General features: G+C 42.6%; 1 protein-coding gene across 1 annotated transcript; it reads right to left on the bottom strand.

The window, feature by feature from the left end:
- Window positions 1-189: 189 nt before the first annotated feature.
- Window positions 190-16,455, bottom strand: FXN (frataxin). Its single transcript, XM_040579969.1, has 5 exons — window positions 16,286-16,455; window positions 14,392-14,483; window positions 10,358-10,478; window positions 7,577-7,674; window positions 190-4,207 (listed from the first exon to the last, which is right to left on the bottom strand). Exons 1-5 carry the CDS (start codon window positions 16,412-16,414, stop codon window positions 4,054-4,056), a joined length of 594 nt encoding a protein of 197 aa, XP_040435903.1. The 5' UTR covers window positions 16,415-16,455; the 3' UTR covers window positions 190-4,053.
- Between the last annotated feature and the right edge of the window lie 132 nt (window positions 16,456-16,587).

The following is a 16,587-nucleotide window of genomic DNA, read 5'->3' as shown; positions in this document are numbered from 1 at the left end:
GCTACTTTTGTAATAGTGGCTTTAAGATACTTGGTTATTGGTCTTAAATTGCTGTGAAGAGGAGTAATACTATTGACATACCTTGTATATTCCCAATTTCTTTTTTAGTAGAACAGCAGAGAACATTGATGGCTAGTAGGAGAGCCTACATCTGTGAACTAACAATGCTTACAAAATTACTCATTGTAATACTGATCACTTGGTGTAATTACCATGACACAAACAATTTTTAAAACAATTCAGAAACCGGAAAGGGCAGTAACAACATTGTATAGCTTCTTTTAAACATCTAAACTCGTCTGTCTTCCCTTAACCTGAATTCCAAAGAAAGTTTGTAATTAAAAACTGTTTAAAACACTTTCTTACTTGTTCATAGCTCTGTTTATTCTACCATCAGCAAAACAGCCTCTGCTGGCTATCTCCTTTGATAGAGATCATGAATCTTGTCTTTGTTCTACACTGCCAGCAGTACAATTTACATAAAAGACAATTCAGGACAGAGGAGGCCATAACGCTTTAACAACTTTTTATCTTTAAACAGGAATTAAGTAAAAAACCCACCCCACCTCAATAGCAAAATGGCCTGTAACATGTTTAATTGGTTACAATTACAGATAGTGGTGTGCAGTAAATGTAAAATGCCATCCCCTAAGGGGCCACAACATGATGCAGCTTGCCCCTAGTCTTCCCGCGCCCTGCCGACGACATCAGCCCTTGGGCAAAGTTAATCTCTTCCTGATAGCCTTTGCTTTCTGCCCCTCCCATGCTTCCTTTTCTATTCTGAATGCTCTCCCAGGTATTTTGGCAAGCCTCAGCCTTCCTTCCCAGGCCTTCCACACATTCCAGAGCTAGTTAGCACAATCACAGAGTTCAACCATTAACCAGAAGCAAAAAGTAACCAAATGCAAACCTCCCTGCAAATCCTCCTTCCATTGTTTGGCTACCACCTTTTCGGGACAGGTCTTTATCCCATATATTGAATCTGCTAAAAGACTTCAGAAGGAAAAGACTTTTAAGGCAACAAGACAGGACGATACGATTTTATCACATGAAACAGTCTTGCATGGAAGAGGTAACATTTATGAAGGATTATCAAAGCAGAAAGAAAAATTAACATCAAACAAGCATTTAGGCACCTAACTCCTGTCAAACAAATGTAGTGTTTTGTGACCAACATAGACTGTGCGCAGTTGCTGTAAGCCTGACTACATGAATCAATCGAGGCCTCCGAAGAACTCACTGCTGCACTGGAAACAATGAATTTTAGCAAGGTTAGACATGACAGGCCTTTTGGACTGTAGGCCAGAAGCAGCAAAATACGATCATCAGAAAGAATGATTAGTTACTGGTGAAAACTTTGATATACCTAGAAAAACCCAATGCACCTCACTTTCTCTGCTGAGTCCAAGTATCCAGGCACAGCTGCAAATGCCAATACTCACCTTTCGAAAGTACAGCTACGTTTTCCATCACTGAAGACAGAGCAACTGTCTTGTGGGAAAAACACTGCCAGTACTGCGATGGTTCTTATTGATACTAACTGTCCATAGTGCGTATCAAAGGATTTTCCTTCAGCTACTTCCTTCAGGAGAGGTAAAGCAAGAAACTATTGCTCAGGTGTGTCACAACCGCAGAACTATCTGCTTATTCAATTAAGCTATGGAAGTAAAAAACAGCATGGAAAAGTTATTTGTCTTGGGGGTAACTTGCAAAGTGTGACATGAGGGCCAGAGCTCATCTTATACGTCCACTGTACAAGCACAATGGCTGACAGAATCCTTGCCCTTACTTACAATTTGATGCAAGTATTAGACCAAAAAGTAAGTCATGTCCTATGATTCATTTGGTACACCAAGATAAAACTCATTCTAACTTGCTGAACGCTATTTATCTTCACCAGTTAAATTAAATCCATTTGTTACTCAGATACCTAAAACCAGGAAATCGCTTGCATAAATAGCAGTAGCATTATGGATGAAGGGCAAGACAAAACCAAATGTGAAAGCTGAGTGTTCTTACTAAATCCACCCTGACTGGCCAAATTTTGAACAGAAGCTTTCCAGTATGTTTTAAGAAACACAAAGAATTCAAAACAATATACATGCCTGTGGGTTTTAGCTTTATCATCATAGCCTGAAATCACACTTTTACAAAATGAATTAAGCATTCTACATGCAATTTTATTTTGGTATAAACATTTGCACGAAATGTGAATATGAATCAGATGCATGTTAGTGAATATATTGTCTGCAGATTACTTAAGAAAGTAATTTCTGGAAAAGTCAAATCAGAAAAATAATTACACAAGCTATCCATTACCAGGCAAAGGAAGAACCAGGAGGAAGTATCCTTGATCCAAGTATCATGTCATTAACATATATATAAATGTGTTTAAATAGCCATTTGAACTACTAGGAGACTGCACTAAATACTATCATTTTCTGTACGCTGTAAATTATTTTCAGTTTTCTAAATTCAAAACAGCTAGATGTTATTTTCTTAGCTTTGTTTAAAAAATAAAAAATCTTTTACTCTTGTACTCATGAGAATTAGTATTCGTTGTATTTACTTCATCCAGAGCTGAAACTTCAGATGTCTTATTTTTTATTTTGATTGAGAAACATGCAAACTGCATGCACAATTAGCCAATAGCCATTTCCAGTGAAATTTTACTCTCTATTCTGAATGGTGGGAAATATCAGGTAACAATGCTTATATTTTAAATGCAAATACTGGGCAACAATACTATATAGCTATTGTTTTTCAATGACAAAATTAATCAAATCTGTAATAATCCTAGCTAGCCAGAGAACCATGCCAAACTAACTACAAGTGTCACAGGAATGGTTTGCACTGAACATCTTTTCATACATTGATAAACAATTTATAAGTGTGGCATAACTGTTTCCTCAAGAATTAGTCAACAACTTTGCATTTCCATTTCATAGGCAATTAAAAACCATAAATGGTAATAATAACAACAGTGCAAGTGTTGAAGTGTTCTTGCAGTTCATGATTTCTTTTAAAGCTTTTTTGTTTAAAATCCAGAGTATATAATTTACTCCGCTGCATTTTTTCAACAGCCCGAAAAACACAGCTTCATCAGCCTAAGTACTATACTTGACTCTAAGAAGGAAAAAGGCAAAAGTTTCTGCATCAGCACGGTACCAAGGGGAGCCTGGCTGTACCGTGGTGGGAAAAAGATAATCTAGGCCTACTTCCTTAAGAAACGCTGCAGAACAAAATCAGTGCAAATTTTTGCTGCTGTGAGAGGATCTTAATTTTGCTCAACTAAAGAAAAAGTCAGTATGTATTTTTACCCTTTGAAGAGCAAAAGAGAACAGAAAGAGAAATCCAGAGTAATAGAATGAAGTATTTGCAGAGATATTGCTATGCAACTTAAACATTGTGTAACAGCCTGTCCAGTTCCATATGATGCTTACAGCCACACACATCTTTTAAATTTAAAGTAATTTAAGGTTTAGCTCAAAAAAAACCACCCCTCCTAATGAAAGAAAGGAGAATTTAAAATTTGGAGAAAAGAGAGAGTTCTGCAATACTGAGGGAAACTCATAAGACATGCATTACACACAATGAAAAGCTTCTGCCTGCCACAGTCATTTCATTTTACGACATTCAATTTGACTGTGATGCATTATGCACTTGCAGCCACAAATTTTAACGCAATACATTCACAGAGCCACAACTTATGTCAATGCAATTCACAGGCATTTGTTGTTTTGGGTGAATGTCTCACCAAAAGAAGTTTAGCTTTGTGCACTCGTCAGAAGTCACTAGGTGGGTCAGTCCATACATAAGAAATGCAGTTAACAGGAAGGGCAACCACAACCACCTGTACTACATGGACACAGATTCAAGCGGTGACACAGAAACCCAAAGACATTGCTAGAGAAAAATATTATTATTTTCATTTTTGTTGCATAACATAGTGACATCAAGAAAAACAACAGAATTAAGCTCAGGTACTTCAGAAACGAACGAAGGGCTTGGTTTGCAGTTAAAGTCTTTAAACTTCCATGAGGTAGAATATTATCAAGTATCTTCTTTCCCGGAATATATTAAGCAGGACAAATCCAATTTGGTTTTTAATGCCATTGAAAATTCTTTTGATAGTAGTTCATGAAGGGACACTCTGTCATGAGAATATACCCAGTTCCGTCCAGTCCAGTCGTAGCGCTTAGGCCCACTAGAAAACAAAACATACACTGTACAAGTACAGATTATTCATAGGGAGCTACTGGAAGGTATTTATAATGTACCCCAGAGAGTACCCATGAGAAGGAACAGACAGTGTGGAGAGGGCCTGGTGGGCAGTCTGGGAAAGTAGAGCAGAAAAGAAAGGCCAGATCACCAGGAAGTGCTGAGCCATCCAACAGATACATCTAAAAGGTGACAAGATACATCAGTCACTCCCAGCAGACCAAAACTCCTTCCCTTCTTCCTTTTGGCACTGATTTCCCCAGTTTCTTCCCTTACCCTTCTCCCCTCATCCATACAATCTTCCAGCACACAAATATTACAAGGGATATTTCTATAATGCTGAATTAATGCTGTTGGTTAGTTCTTGCAGCAGTCACATGCAAATATTCTAAGCACAGCAGAACACAGATCACCATTCTCACTTTCTTTTTAGATGCAACAAAAGAATTTACCAGCTGAAAGCAAATACATTGGCATGTGAGCGGTTTACATTTAAAAAGCTGTTTTCCTCTGTGCTATCATACGGTTGCTGGCTTAATTTTTTCAGGACTACATTAAGTACCGAGAAAGATACTTGAACACAAGGGTTCCATTCCAGACATCTCTATCCACCCAATTCTCCACATCTGAAACAGGAGAATGACTGAAAGGCACTCACTACTGTTAAGGTCAGCTAGAGAAACTAAGCAAAGAGAAAGGAATGAAATAGTCGCCTGGGATAAACAGACGAACCATGAGTCTTATCCTTGAACCTGCAGGACAAAATGCCTTGGAACTCACACAATCCATGCACAAGGCCTGCTAGAAAACAGACTGTCCTATATATACACAAGAACAATCTGCAGGTTCTCTACAAACATAAACACTAATCTGCACCTTGAATACCCTGAAATACTTGCAATATTCACATGCAGAACTTCCAACCACTAACCAAACCATGAGAAGTCACAAACACAAATACAAATCGAAGTCACTTCCACTGAAATCTCACTCGCCCTATGTGAACTGGTAACTATTTGGAATCAAGATTATGGACTCCAGTTACTTTACCATGCATTTCTCACTTCTCTCTCTTTGCAGCACAAGCATCTGTTTATACTTCCCTGCACTTAGAGAATGACAGAATGCAATGCAGTCATTCATGAAAATCAGGCCAAGTCTGACCATTTAATTCACGACAAAGAAATGTGTAAATTATTTGAACTGGTTTTAAATGTTACATAGTAAATATCAGTGATACAGTTAGCCTATGAAATACCTCTATACCCCAGTATCTCCAAAATGCTGTACAAATGTGATTTTTTTCATTTAAATTAAAAATTTAAGCAAGGATCTTGTGAATTCTCTAAAATGCCTACAAAGTTAAATATAGACTAATACATGTCTCATGGAAAGTATGCATACATTTTTAAACACCGAGAAGAATTAAAATATCACATTAAGGTATTATTAAGAGATGCTGTGCAAGGCTGAAAAGTCTTTTCAGTCAAAAGAGCTACATGAAATTACTGCAACCACACTGCTGGCAGCCTGCAGCCACCTTCACCCCCTTTTTTTAAATTGTCATCTAAGGGAAGCTTTACAAATACAAGCTTAAGTTCACTTCTATGTACAGATGCATGATAGCAAACAATGTCAAAACAATTCCAAGAAAATGTCTCATATCTTAATAATTTGTCTCCCTTGAGATATGTTACTGAAGACAAGATTCTCCATTTACTGTACAAATTTCCCAAATGTAACATCAAATACAAGTGATTGCTGGCAGTAACATTTGCTTACTTCACCTTCTAGTATATTGCACTTAAGATGTCACTCCTGATCATATAACATTTGTTGGGAGCTGCTATTCAGCAGTTAGGAAGTAAGAGAACACAGCACATCATACTTCAGGAAATACCACTGTTTACCACAATATCAGTTAAAGAAGCATAAAATTTAATGTTTGCAAGTGAATAATTTTCATCACAGATATGAAAAATACTGTCAGAGAATTTTCAAGTTTATCTCTTTCCTTGAGTATTTTTATTCACTACTGGAGCAATCAAAAAAAAAAAAAGTTTAACATTTTTTCATATATTCCATATTCTGAGGCATGTGGTCTTGACTCAACTACAGTTGGCTCCAACCGAATAGGAATTCTCTGAATTTTCATTTTCATAAATAGATGAAAAATTTGTTTCAGTGATACAAAAATCTTATAGTGATCTGAAGCAGAATCAAGGTTTGGAAATTGTAGCAAAATATATGGAATGAATAAATTGCGACACACAGTCTGCATCTGTCTAAACAAAAAAGTTTGTTAGCTTGCTAGGCCTGTGGCTAGCTTAGCAAGTCATGAACCTGTTAAGTAAAATATTTAAATAATAAAAGGATTCTGTGACAGGAGAAGAGTTAGTAGGAAAAAAATGGCTAACCTACTATGCTGCGCAGCTGCCACGACATAACCACACCAAAGCAAAGTTACAATTTTCTTCAGGTAAATTTTAATCTATTAAAATTATTTCTTAAAATCTTGAATTCCATTGTGCTTATTTTTATTCCCCCAACGCAAACCCTACTACATAATTCTACTACTGCAAAACCATTCCCGGTTTTGCAATCAGTACATTCTGAACAACATTCAAGAGGTACGCCTGCATGGTTACTGGGAGCGCTCATACTTTCCAGCTATCTGGTTACTTCACCAGTATCACTGACCAACTCCCTCCGTTCTTTCCACAGGGTAGTGGCAGAGAACATAAATTTTTGGGGGAGGCAGCTACAACATTTTCCCACTACTGCAACCAACCAGAAAACCTGGAATGGATCAAACCAGTGTTAAGAGAAGGCAGAGGGAACAGCTAGCCAGGGCTCCCATAAAGTGCAGATGCTTGACAAAAACAACCAGTGAGAAATCACATAAACATATAAAGCAGGAAATCCCACAAGCTTAAAAAGGAAAGGAGCCACCCTGCTTAAATACAAAGAGATTTCGATTGTAATATCATCATCACCTTTCCTTCTCTAACAAAAGCTTTGTTGTTCGGGGTTTTTTTTTATGATGGCTGTTTATTTTTTCTATGAGTAGGCTATATTCCTGTAGACAGTAGGCTTGGACCAGATTAGGGTAAGAAAACACTGTATTACACATTTCCTGGATTCATTTAGGTATGTCAGTATACTGCACTGTGCCTCAAACCTCTATAACAAATTCTTATCAAACATTTAGATTGTATCATGTTTCGAGAATATACAGAGTAAACAGGTTACTTATGAAAAGGATATCACATAGTCCACGCCGTGCTACAAAAAAGGGGGAATACACTTCCACCCAGTGTGCAGACATTACATAATTAACTTATACAGAACTTACCTAGTGGGTGAGGACAGCCAAATCTGCCGGTTTGGTGTTTGCTTATTGATTACATACGTTCCCATGTCTCCACCTAATTTAACTGTTAGAACTCCACTCTTAAAAAAAAGAAAATAAGTGAGAAATTAAAATTTTGCATCCTGTTACTTGACAAGAATTACATCATCTGCAGTAGATAAACAGAAACCTGCGTATCTGTATCACATGCCACACTATTTCTCAAACACTAAAAGCTTGGAAGAATGATTATCAGGCATCAAAAACTTGAATATCTAGGGCAACCCGCATACCTTGGAGCCTGATCTAGACTTTAAACCTTCTGGTCAGCGTTTTATTTAGTGGGTTTGCACCATCCACAATGGCACTACTTAAACAATACTCCTGACCTTCGACTTGTCATCTTGAAAGGACTGGTAGTTCATTTTGCAACGATTAAAACATCATCCAGTAACAACTTCTCTATTCATGAACAATGCAGAACTGGTGTGGTTCAAAGTAAAGAGGTTTCATATGGCGTTGCTAGATTCCTGAGCCATAAAATTTTACCTAACTGTTCTTAAGTGACTGTAACACTTCTCAGTGAATAAACACAATTCCTTCTCCAATAATTCTGATTAAATGCCTATATCCTGAATCATCCCTCAAAAAAGTTCCACTTCTGAACCCATGAGGTCTGGTTTGTTTTAGCTGCCAGCTTTAGACCATTATCCTAGTGAGCATTCATTTGCCCTTCTTTACATTTATTACTGACAACATGATTCACATTTCTTTTGACATTTTCACAAGTGCATTTGGAAAGCATACATAAATCTGACAAAAATATTTCTGTTCTAACTTTAAAAGAACACCACCACTTGGACCAGAGTTAACCTACAGATGATCCAAATTATGCTAATTAAAAAGGGTATCTCTACAGAATGCAGCCTGATGATTCAGGTAATAGGTTAGTCATATTTCACCTACAGTTTCTCAACTACTTCATGTCCTATAGCACGATAAAGCTTCTTTAAGTGAATCATACTTTTCATGTTTTAGGCAGGAGTCACTACTAGAGCTACTATCATTGCTAGGGCTATTTGCTGTGTATAACCACTTATTGTGGGGAAGAAAATGAGATTCTTTTCCCTACAAACTCACTCATACTAGATTCTGACATATATCAAGGATCATCAAGCATGAAATAATACTCTCAAGGTCTTATATTGTTACCTTAGTTTCCAAGCTGTTTCTGTTCTTGGTAAGGGTTTATAACTGTGATCAATAAAAATAAAAGACTCTCCTGTTTAATATTGCTATCAGGTGGTCCTGCTGCTTATGTTAACTGAACATTGGTTTAGTGCAAAGAAGCTACTGCCCTGGTTGGCAGAATTCAAACCTGCCTATACCTGAGCAGTCTTAGATCTGTAGAGACACAGCAGAATAAGAGCAGGTTGGGGGATTAGGCCTGAACAGTGGTATAGACGTTCCACTATTCTTCTATGTACTGTTTAGTGCCATATTAAGTATTCAGCATGACATTAAACTGTATGCTACAGAAACACTATGAAAATAGGTTTCCAAAGAGTTAACAAAAAGATTATACTATTGCTTACATTGTGTGTCAGCTTCTGGAGAGTATTGTTGCTATGTCACTGCAAATTAAATAAATTCTAACTTCTAATACTGTGTTTAAAACATTTTCCCATACGTTTTGCAATATTTTGAAATACTAGAAAACACAATTTGAGTTTTTAAGAACTTAAACTGCAAGATATTTTTACCACATTTTAAAGAATATTACTGTATGTGCTTTGGATGCACTGAATGAGTGTTTGTTAGCTCCTGGTAATAAGAATATTCGTAGAAAGAGATTTTTTCGTTCAGACACGAAGATGAAAGTGCACAGGCGTAACGGACCTTTATCACGTTCGCCACCTTGTGGCTTACTATAGCACTAGCCCTGTTTGTTTGGAATTAAAACTTGGGACTGTTTAACCTTGCACTCTTAACAGAAATGACAACATATTCTTTCATCGTCACACAGTCTATGCAACAAAGGAGTACCGGTAAAAATTAAGATGGATTAAAAATAGTTTCTTTTGAGTCCCACAATGAGTCAGTCTCAAACACAATCCACTCTACAGTGGCTGGAGACAACATTGAGACATAATATGACTCATTACCTTCGTGTAATGAAGAGTCTGAGAATATTATGAGATAAATCATAACCTTTTCGCTAATTTTTGTCCCAAATTCTTTAAATCAGGCTAATTGGTGCTGATACACTAAAACATAGTGAACAGTAATGGTTAAACAGTTCTTTGCTTTTCACCAGAAAAGCAATAAGCTGTAACATTAACTACATAATTAATTAAAGCAACAAACGGTATTTTCTAAGATCAACAACAGAATCCTACTAACAATATGTTATTTCTATCCCACTTAAATGAAATAAAGAATGAACATTATGAAGACAAAGTTACAAAGGAGCAAGTCCAAAAACTATGGGGTTTTGGTGTAGTCTTTTTTTTCCACAGCACCTCCTCTTGTGCTCCTTTATTATCTATATATTATGTCTTTCTCTACACACTGAACATTTTAAATCCTCAAATCATACGATAGCATGTGTTACTTTTTACCAGAATAGTTGCTCCAGTCAGTATAAACAGGCATATTTTAACAATAAAGCTGTAAAAACTCGTATTTTAAGTGTTGGCACTAAGCTGAACAATTTAAAATTCCCCTTCAAAGACAAAAAATAAATACAATAATTACAGTAGTAATAGAATGTTTAAAACATACCCCTAAAGAGACATCATAGTCTTCCGGGGTAAAAGGCTTATCTGTTAGGTCCTCAAAGAAATCCGCCAAGGAGTCCAGTGTTTCTTCAGCCAGTTTTTCGTAAGTGGTCTCATCTAAAGAGCTACAAATGAGACATACAAGCCCATAATCTGGAGGAAAAATATGGAACACAGTATTTTTCCTATAATAAAAACATCCAGAGACCATGATGACCTTAGAAGAAACAGTAACCATGAAATGATCATATACAACAAGGAGTTGTTTTTATTAAGGTTAACGTACATAGCAATCCACCTTATAAATGGAGGTGGAATTTTGAAATTTTGGTAGCAGAGATTTGTACACCAATGCATGCAGCACAGGGAATAAACAGGAAGAATTAAGAGATCTGTGTGCAGTCGCAGGGCCAGGATCTCCCTGCAGCTACAGAGACATGGTGGGATAGCTTGCATGACTGGAATGCCGTCATGGACAGCTACGTACTTTTTAGGAAAGACAGACCAGCAAGGAGAGGTGGTGGAGTTGCTCTCTATGTGAGGGAGAGACTGGAATGTGTTCAGCTCTCCCTAGGGGTGGACGCAGAACGAGTCAAGAGCTTATGGGTAAAGATCAAAGACAGGTCAACATGGGGGACACTGTTGTGGGTGTCTGCTAGAGGCCACCTGATCAGGAGTTTGGTGAGGCTCCTATAAACAACTGGAGGAAGCCTCAAGATCACAGGCCCTCATTCTCATGGGGGACAACAACCACTCCAGTATCTGCTGGAAAGACAATTAGGCACACACAGCCCAGGAGGTTCCTGCAGAGCACCGATGATAATTTTTTGATGCAGGTGGTGGACGAGCCAACAAGCTGAGGTGAGCTGCTGGACCTTGTACTAACAAAGAAGGATTGGCTGGAGATAGCCTTACTGCAATGACCATGAGATGGTGAAGTTCAGGATCCTGCGTGGAGGAAGAAGGGCAACAAGTAGCATTGCAGCCCTGAACTTCAGAAGAGCTAACTTCGGTGCCTTCAAGGACCTATTCGGAGGAATCTCACAGGTTAGGGAGGGAGGTCCTAACCCTCCTCTAGAAGGTAGGGAGGCCCAAGACAGCTGGCTAATATTCAAGCCTCTCTTCCTCCAAGCTCAAGATAGATGCATCCCTACGAGTAAGAAATCAAGCAAAGCTGGCAGGAGACCTGCACGGATCAGCAAGGAGATTCTGGCAAATCTCAAGGAGTTTGGCAAAAACAGAAGAAGGAAGTTTATGGGATGTGGAAAAAGGCACAGGCCACTTGGGAGGAATATAGGAACGCTGTCAGAACATGCAGGGATGTGACAAGGAAGGCTAAGGTCCATTTGGAATTAAATCTGGCAAGAGAGGTCAAGGACAACAAGAAGGGCTTCTTCAAGTACATCAGCAGGAAAAGGATGACTAGGGAAAATGTGGGCCCTCTACTGAATGAGGTGGCTGCCCTGGTGATGAAGGACACTGAGAAGGTGGAGTTACTGAATGCCTTCTTTGCTTCAGTCTTTACTGCCAAGGCCGGTCCTCTGGTTTCCCAGACCTGGAGGCAAGAGAGAAAATCTGGAGAAAGGAGGACTTTCCCTTGGTTGAGGAGAATTGGGTTAGAGATCACTATAGCAAACCTGACACCCACAAATCCATGGGCGCTGATGGGATGCATTCCCGAGCGCTGAGGGAGCTGGCAGATGTTATTGCCAAGCCAGTCTCCGTCACTGAAAGGTCATGGAGAACAGGAGAGGTGCCCGAGGACTGGAGGAAAGCCAGTGTCATTCCAGTCAGTGAGCGCAGGCCGGGTGGGCTGGGCGCGTGGGCAGGAAGGTGGGCTGAGACCTGGCTGATGGCAGAGCCCAGAGGGCTGTGACCAGCGGCGCAGCCCAGCTGGGGGCCCGCAGCCAGCGCTGTGCCCCGGGGCTCAGCACCGGGTCCCGTCCTGCTCAGCCCACCCACCGGCGCCCTGGGCGAAGGGGCAGAGCGTGCCCGCGGCCAGTTTGCTGGTGGTGCAGCGCTGGGAGGGCGGCTGATACCCCGGAGGCTGCGCTGCCGTTCAGCGGGGCCCGGGCAGGCTGGGCAGGGGGGCGGGGGGGGCGTCATGAAGCTCGGCAAAGGCGGGGGTAGGGTCCTGCGCCGGGGGGCAGCGACCCCACGCACCAGCACAGGCTGGGGCTGACCTGCTGGCAGGCAGCTCTGCGGGGAAGGACCTGGGAGGCCTGGAGGGCACCGAGTGGCCCGTGGGCCGGCAGTGTGCCCCGGCGGGCAAGAAGGCCGCTGCCAGCGTGGGCTGCATCAGGAGGAGCGTGGCCAGCGGGGGGAGGGGGGTGTCCTGCCCCTCTGCTCTGCCCTGGTGAGGCCGCACCTGGAGTGCTGTGCCCAGCGCTGGGCTCCCCAGTTCAGGAGAGACAGGGAGCGACTGGAGAGGGGCCAGCGGGAGGCTGCCAAGGGGGTGAGGGGGCTGGAGCATCTCCCTCATGAGGGAAGGCCGAGAGAGATGGGCCTGTGCAGCCTGGAGAAGGCTGAGAGGGGATCTCATCAGTGCATACAGGTATCTTCAGGCCGAGTGTCAGGAGGATGGGGCCAGGCTCTTTTCCTGGTGCCCAGTGACAGGACAAGGGGCAATGGGCACAAACTGCAACACAGGAATTTCCATGTGAACGTGAGGAAAAACTTCTTCACCTCGAGGGTGACAGAGCCCTGGGACAGGCTGCCCAGAGAGGCTGTGCAGTCTCCTTCTCTGGAGACATTCAAAACCCACCTGGACACCATCCTGTGCAAGCTGCTCTAGGAGAACCTGCTTTAGCCGGAGGTTGGACTAGGTGATCTTCTGAGGTCCCCTCCAACCCTGACCATTCTGCAATTCTATGATTTTAACTGAGAAGCACGTACTTCTTTCCTTAGATACACTGATCCCTGCTTACTAAGAGGACAGAGTAAGATTTCAGAATAAGGCTTTTTCATAAAAGGACTTTGGGAAAGAATCACTTAGTTTTGAACTCTACTAAAAGACACAAGCACCTCCTGGCTAGAAGCATATGTCATTTGACTCTAAGAAACTTGCTGCAGCTATAAGTGATTTATAAACATCAATACCACATGCCATGTCTGCACACAGCATTCGACTTCTCAATTGGAATTACCAATGCAGCCCAGTAATCAGATGTTATTTAAAGTGTGCTTTTGAACAAATACATACAATTACCTTCTTCTTCAGAGTGTCTCAAAGCACCCTTGTAGCCACTACCTAACGCTTACAGCACCTGTGAGACTGTTTCTGTTATCCTCCTTAAATAAGTAGAAAAATGTAGTGGGAACAAAGTCTAGATCAGTTTAATTAACCAAATTTAATTAAATCACACAAGTCTTTCCATTCATATCAATGTCAACTTTTAACTGAGTGTTTAGGTGGGTACCTCTAGCAACAGACAATTCAGTGAAATCACTCCAGCTTTCACTAATGGGTATGGCAATACAAGTTACTATGAACTACGGTGACTCAGTATCTTTTATTGGATAATAAAGGACATAACATTTTCTACAAGTTTCTTGCTAGCCAGTTACTGAAACACACACAATTCCACTTATGTGAGGGACACCACAGAAACACCTAGGGATATGTAGAATGGAAATCCTTGGGATTAGGCAAGATTCATCTACTGGCTCAGGGTGCAGTTCAGGTACTTAACAGTAAGAGCTATTTTTGACATCTGCACAATCCTTCATTGGGCCTCCAGCTGCAGCATCAGAAGGGAAGAAATCTCTGACAGGCACTGTGTCACATCCTTTCAGCACAAGAAGAAATTTCATGCACCCTGACATATGTGAAATGGTGCTAGACACCTATGTTTAGATACATGAATTATTTCCTAAGTGACTTCCCAAAGTCACCCCAAATACTTGGCGCTAAAACTGTACTTTTCCTTTATAACATCATATCAATGTTACATTAGTTTCAGTCTTACCATGTCTAGAAATTACTTTAAAATGCAGAGACAATATTTTTTTGTGTGAATATCTCAAAATACAATTTACCTTGTGTCATTCAGAGTTCCTGTATTTCTTAAATTTGCGAACTGAACAGTCTTGCTCTTCATCTCTGAAGCGTATCGTAATTGCTGTTGAAACTAAGCGTAAATAAAATGGAATTAAAAGTTAAAACACTAAGAATTATAAATTACCTATTTGTCATATCAATTAAGTAGATCATTGAAGACTTTCCCACTCCCTCCAAGTAAAATAGTCATATTCTATATCACAGAGCTAATATGGAAAGAATTAGACGGCTTTAGTCCTTGGATGATTGAGGCAATTAGAATATTCTTGTCGTCCGATACAGTTATCTTCTGATAATGAAAAAAAATATCTATCAAATAGCGAGGTAGAGAAGAGAACTGTTTTCTTTTCCGTTGCTTTACGCCAGAACTACCGAGCAACTTCAGACAACTGGTTAGGCCAAGATTTTGACAAGTATCCACTACTCAGACACTTCATGATCCACAACTTGTGTCCCTCTTTTAGAAGCCATGAATATATTCAACTAAAATAAACAGAAGACCTGAATCCTCCCAGCTTACAAAAGAGCTAACATCACACTTGACATTCCACATCTCTTCTGTAAAACAAGCTGTTTAATTTCTAATGTCTGTTTTAAAAAAAACCACAACAACTTTAAAAAACAAATCAAAATTACAGAAAAGCTGTGTCAACACATTGGCAATTCAAGACAAGGGAGTGGAATGGGCAACCCCTTTGAGGAGAAGCAAGACATCAGCACGGATAAAGATTAAGCTGATCCCCTAGTCTAACACTCTAGCAGAAGCACTTACGCTATCAACCAAGAAAGATAGCTTGCCTGCCATTTTCTTCTTAACCTGGGCTATGAAGGCATATATTTTTGGATGAATGGTAAGACAGCATTCCTGACTGCTTTTTGTGTACTTGCACAACGTTTTGAAAATTGAGATGAAAAGCAAGTGCCACTTAAAAAGAAACTATGACAGCCCCTGTTCAAGCACACACAAGAGCAAAACACAAAAATACCTCTCTCCATATGGTTTAACATCTGTCCTCAGGCATTACAGATGAACTGGTCTGTCAATCCAAAGCCATGAGACAGACGTAAAGGACAGAGAACAGCAAACTCCTTGTACCATCAGTGACACAGGCTGACAAAATACATGCTGACACCTATGCGGTTTTGACTGTACACTTTAGCATTTCTTTAATACGCACATAGGATGAAAAGCTAAGTGACAGCAAATACATCTGGGTTCTGGCCAGAGTGAGATGATGTAGCTGTTGGCGTGCCCATACTCAGGCTGTGACCTGCGGCTGTCAACACAGCACTAGCACACACTTGGTGTCACCCCGCCAGGTACCAAACCCCGCGCTGAGGGCGGCCTGCACGCACCTGCTGCGGCTGGGAAAGGGCAGCAACCCAGCACAAAGCTCTGGAGCACTGCAAGGCCTGCCCCCCCGCCGGGCAGCCCCCGCTGCCGCCGTTCCTGCAGGGCAGCACGGCTGCGCTTGCGGGGCTGGGAACCCGCGAGCCCCAGCCCTTCGCGCCCCGTGCTTCCCACCGGCGCGGGCAGCTGCCGCCGGGGCGCGGCTCAGCCCTCGCCCCGCGCCGGGCCCGGCCCCCTCAGCGCCGCCCGCCTCAGCGCCGCCCGCCCGGAGGCGGCAGGAGAGCCGAGCAGCCGTACCCCCGCCACAGGGGGGCCCGGCCGGCTGCGCGGCCGCGGGTGGCGGGGCCGGGCTGGGGGCCCGCGGGCGGCTGAGGAGCTCCCCGCCCCCCAGGGCCCGCCCGCCGCGACCCCGGCCCGAGGCCGCCCCGCCCGCCCGCGGACAGCAGCGGCGCGACCGGCCCGCCTCCTCCCTCCCGGCGGCACAGGCCGCACCGCCCGCCCGCCTGCCTCACGCTGCTCACCGTCCGGCCGCGCCCGCCGGCGGCTGCCCCGGCCAGCGGGGCGTCCCCGGGGCCTCCGCTCCGCCGCCACGCCGCCGCCGCCGCCCGCCGCGCCGCGCTCACTGCGCCAGCCGCCCCCGGCCTCCACATGCCGCCGCCGCTCGCTACGGAAGCGGGCGGGGAGGAGCCAGCCCGCCGCGGCGGCGGCGAACGAGAGGCGGCGCCCCGCTAGCGCCCTCCGCCGGCGCCGCGGGGAGCTGCGCCGGGCCGGGGCGCCGCGGCGCCGGTCTCGGCCCGCCCCCGGTGCGAAGGAGCCTGTGGCT

Source organism: Falco naumanni, chromosome Z, assembly GCF_017639655.2.
Source record: "Falco naumanni isolate bFalNau1 chromosome Z, bFalNau1.pat, whole genome shotgun sequence".
NCBI classification, from domain to species: Eukaryota; Metazoa; Chordata; class Aves; order Falconiformes; family Falconidae; genus Falco; species Falco naumanni.
Note: the sequence above shows the minus strand (reverse complement) of the source record. Positions and strands in the feature narration are given on the sequence as shown.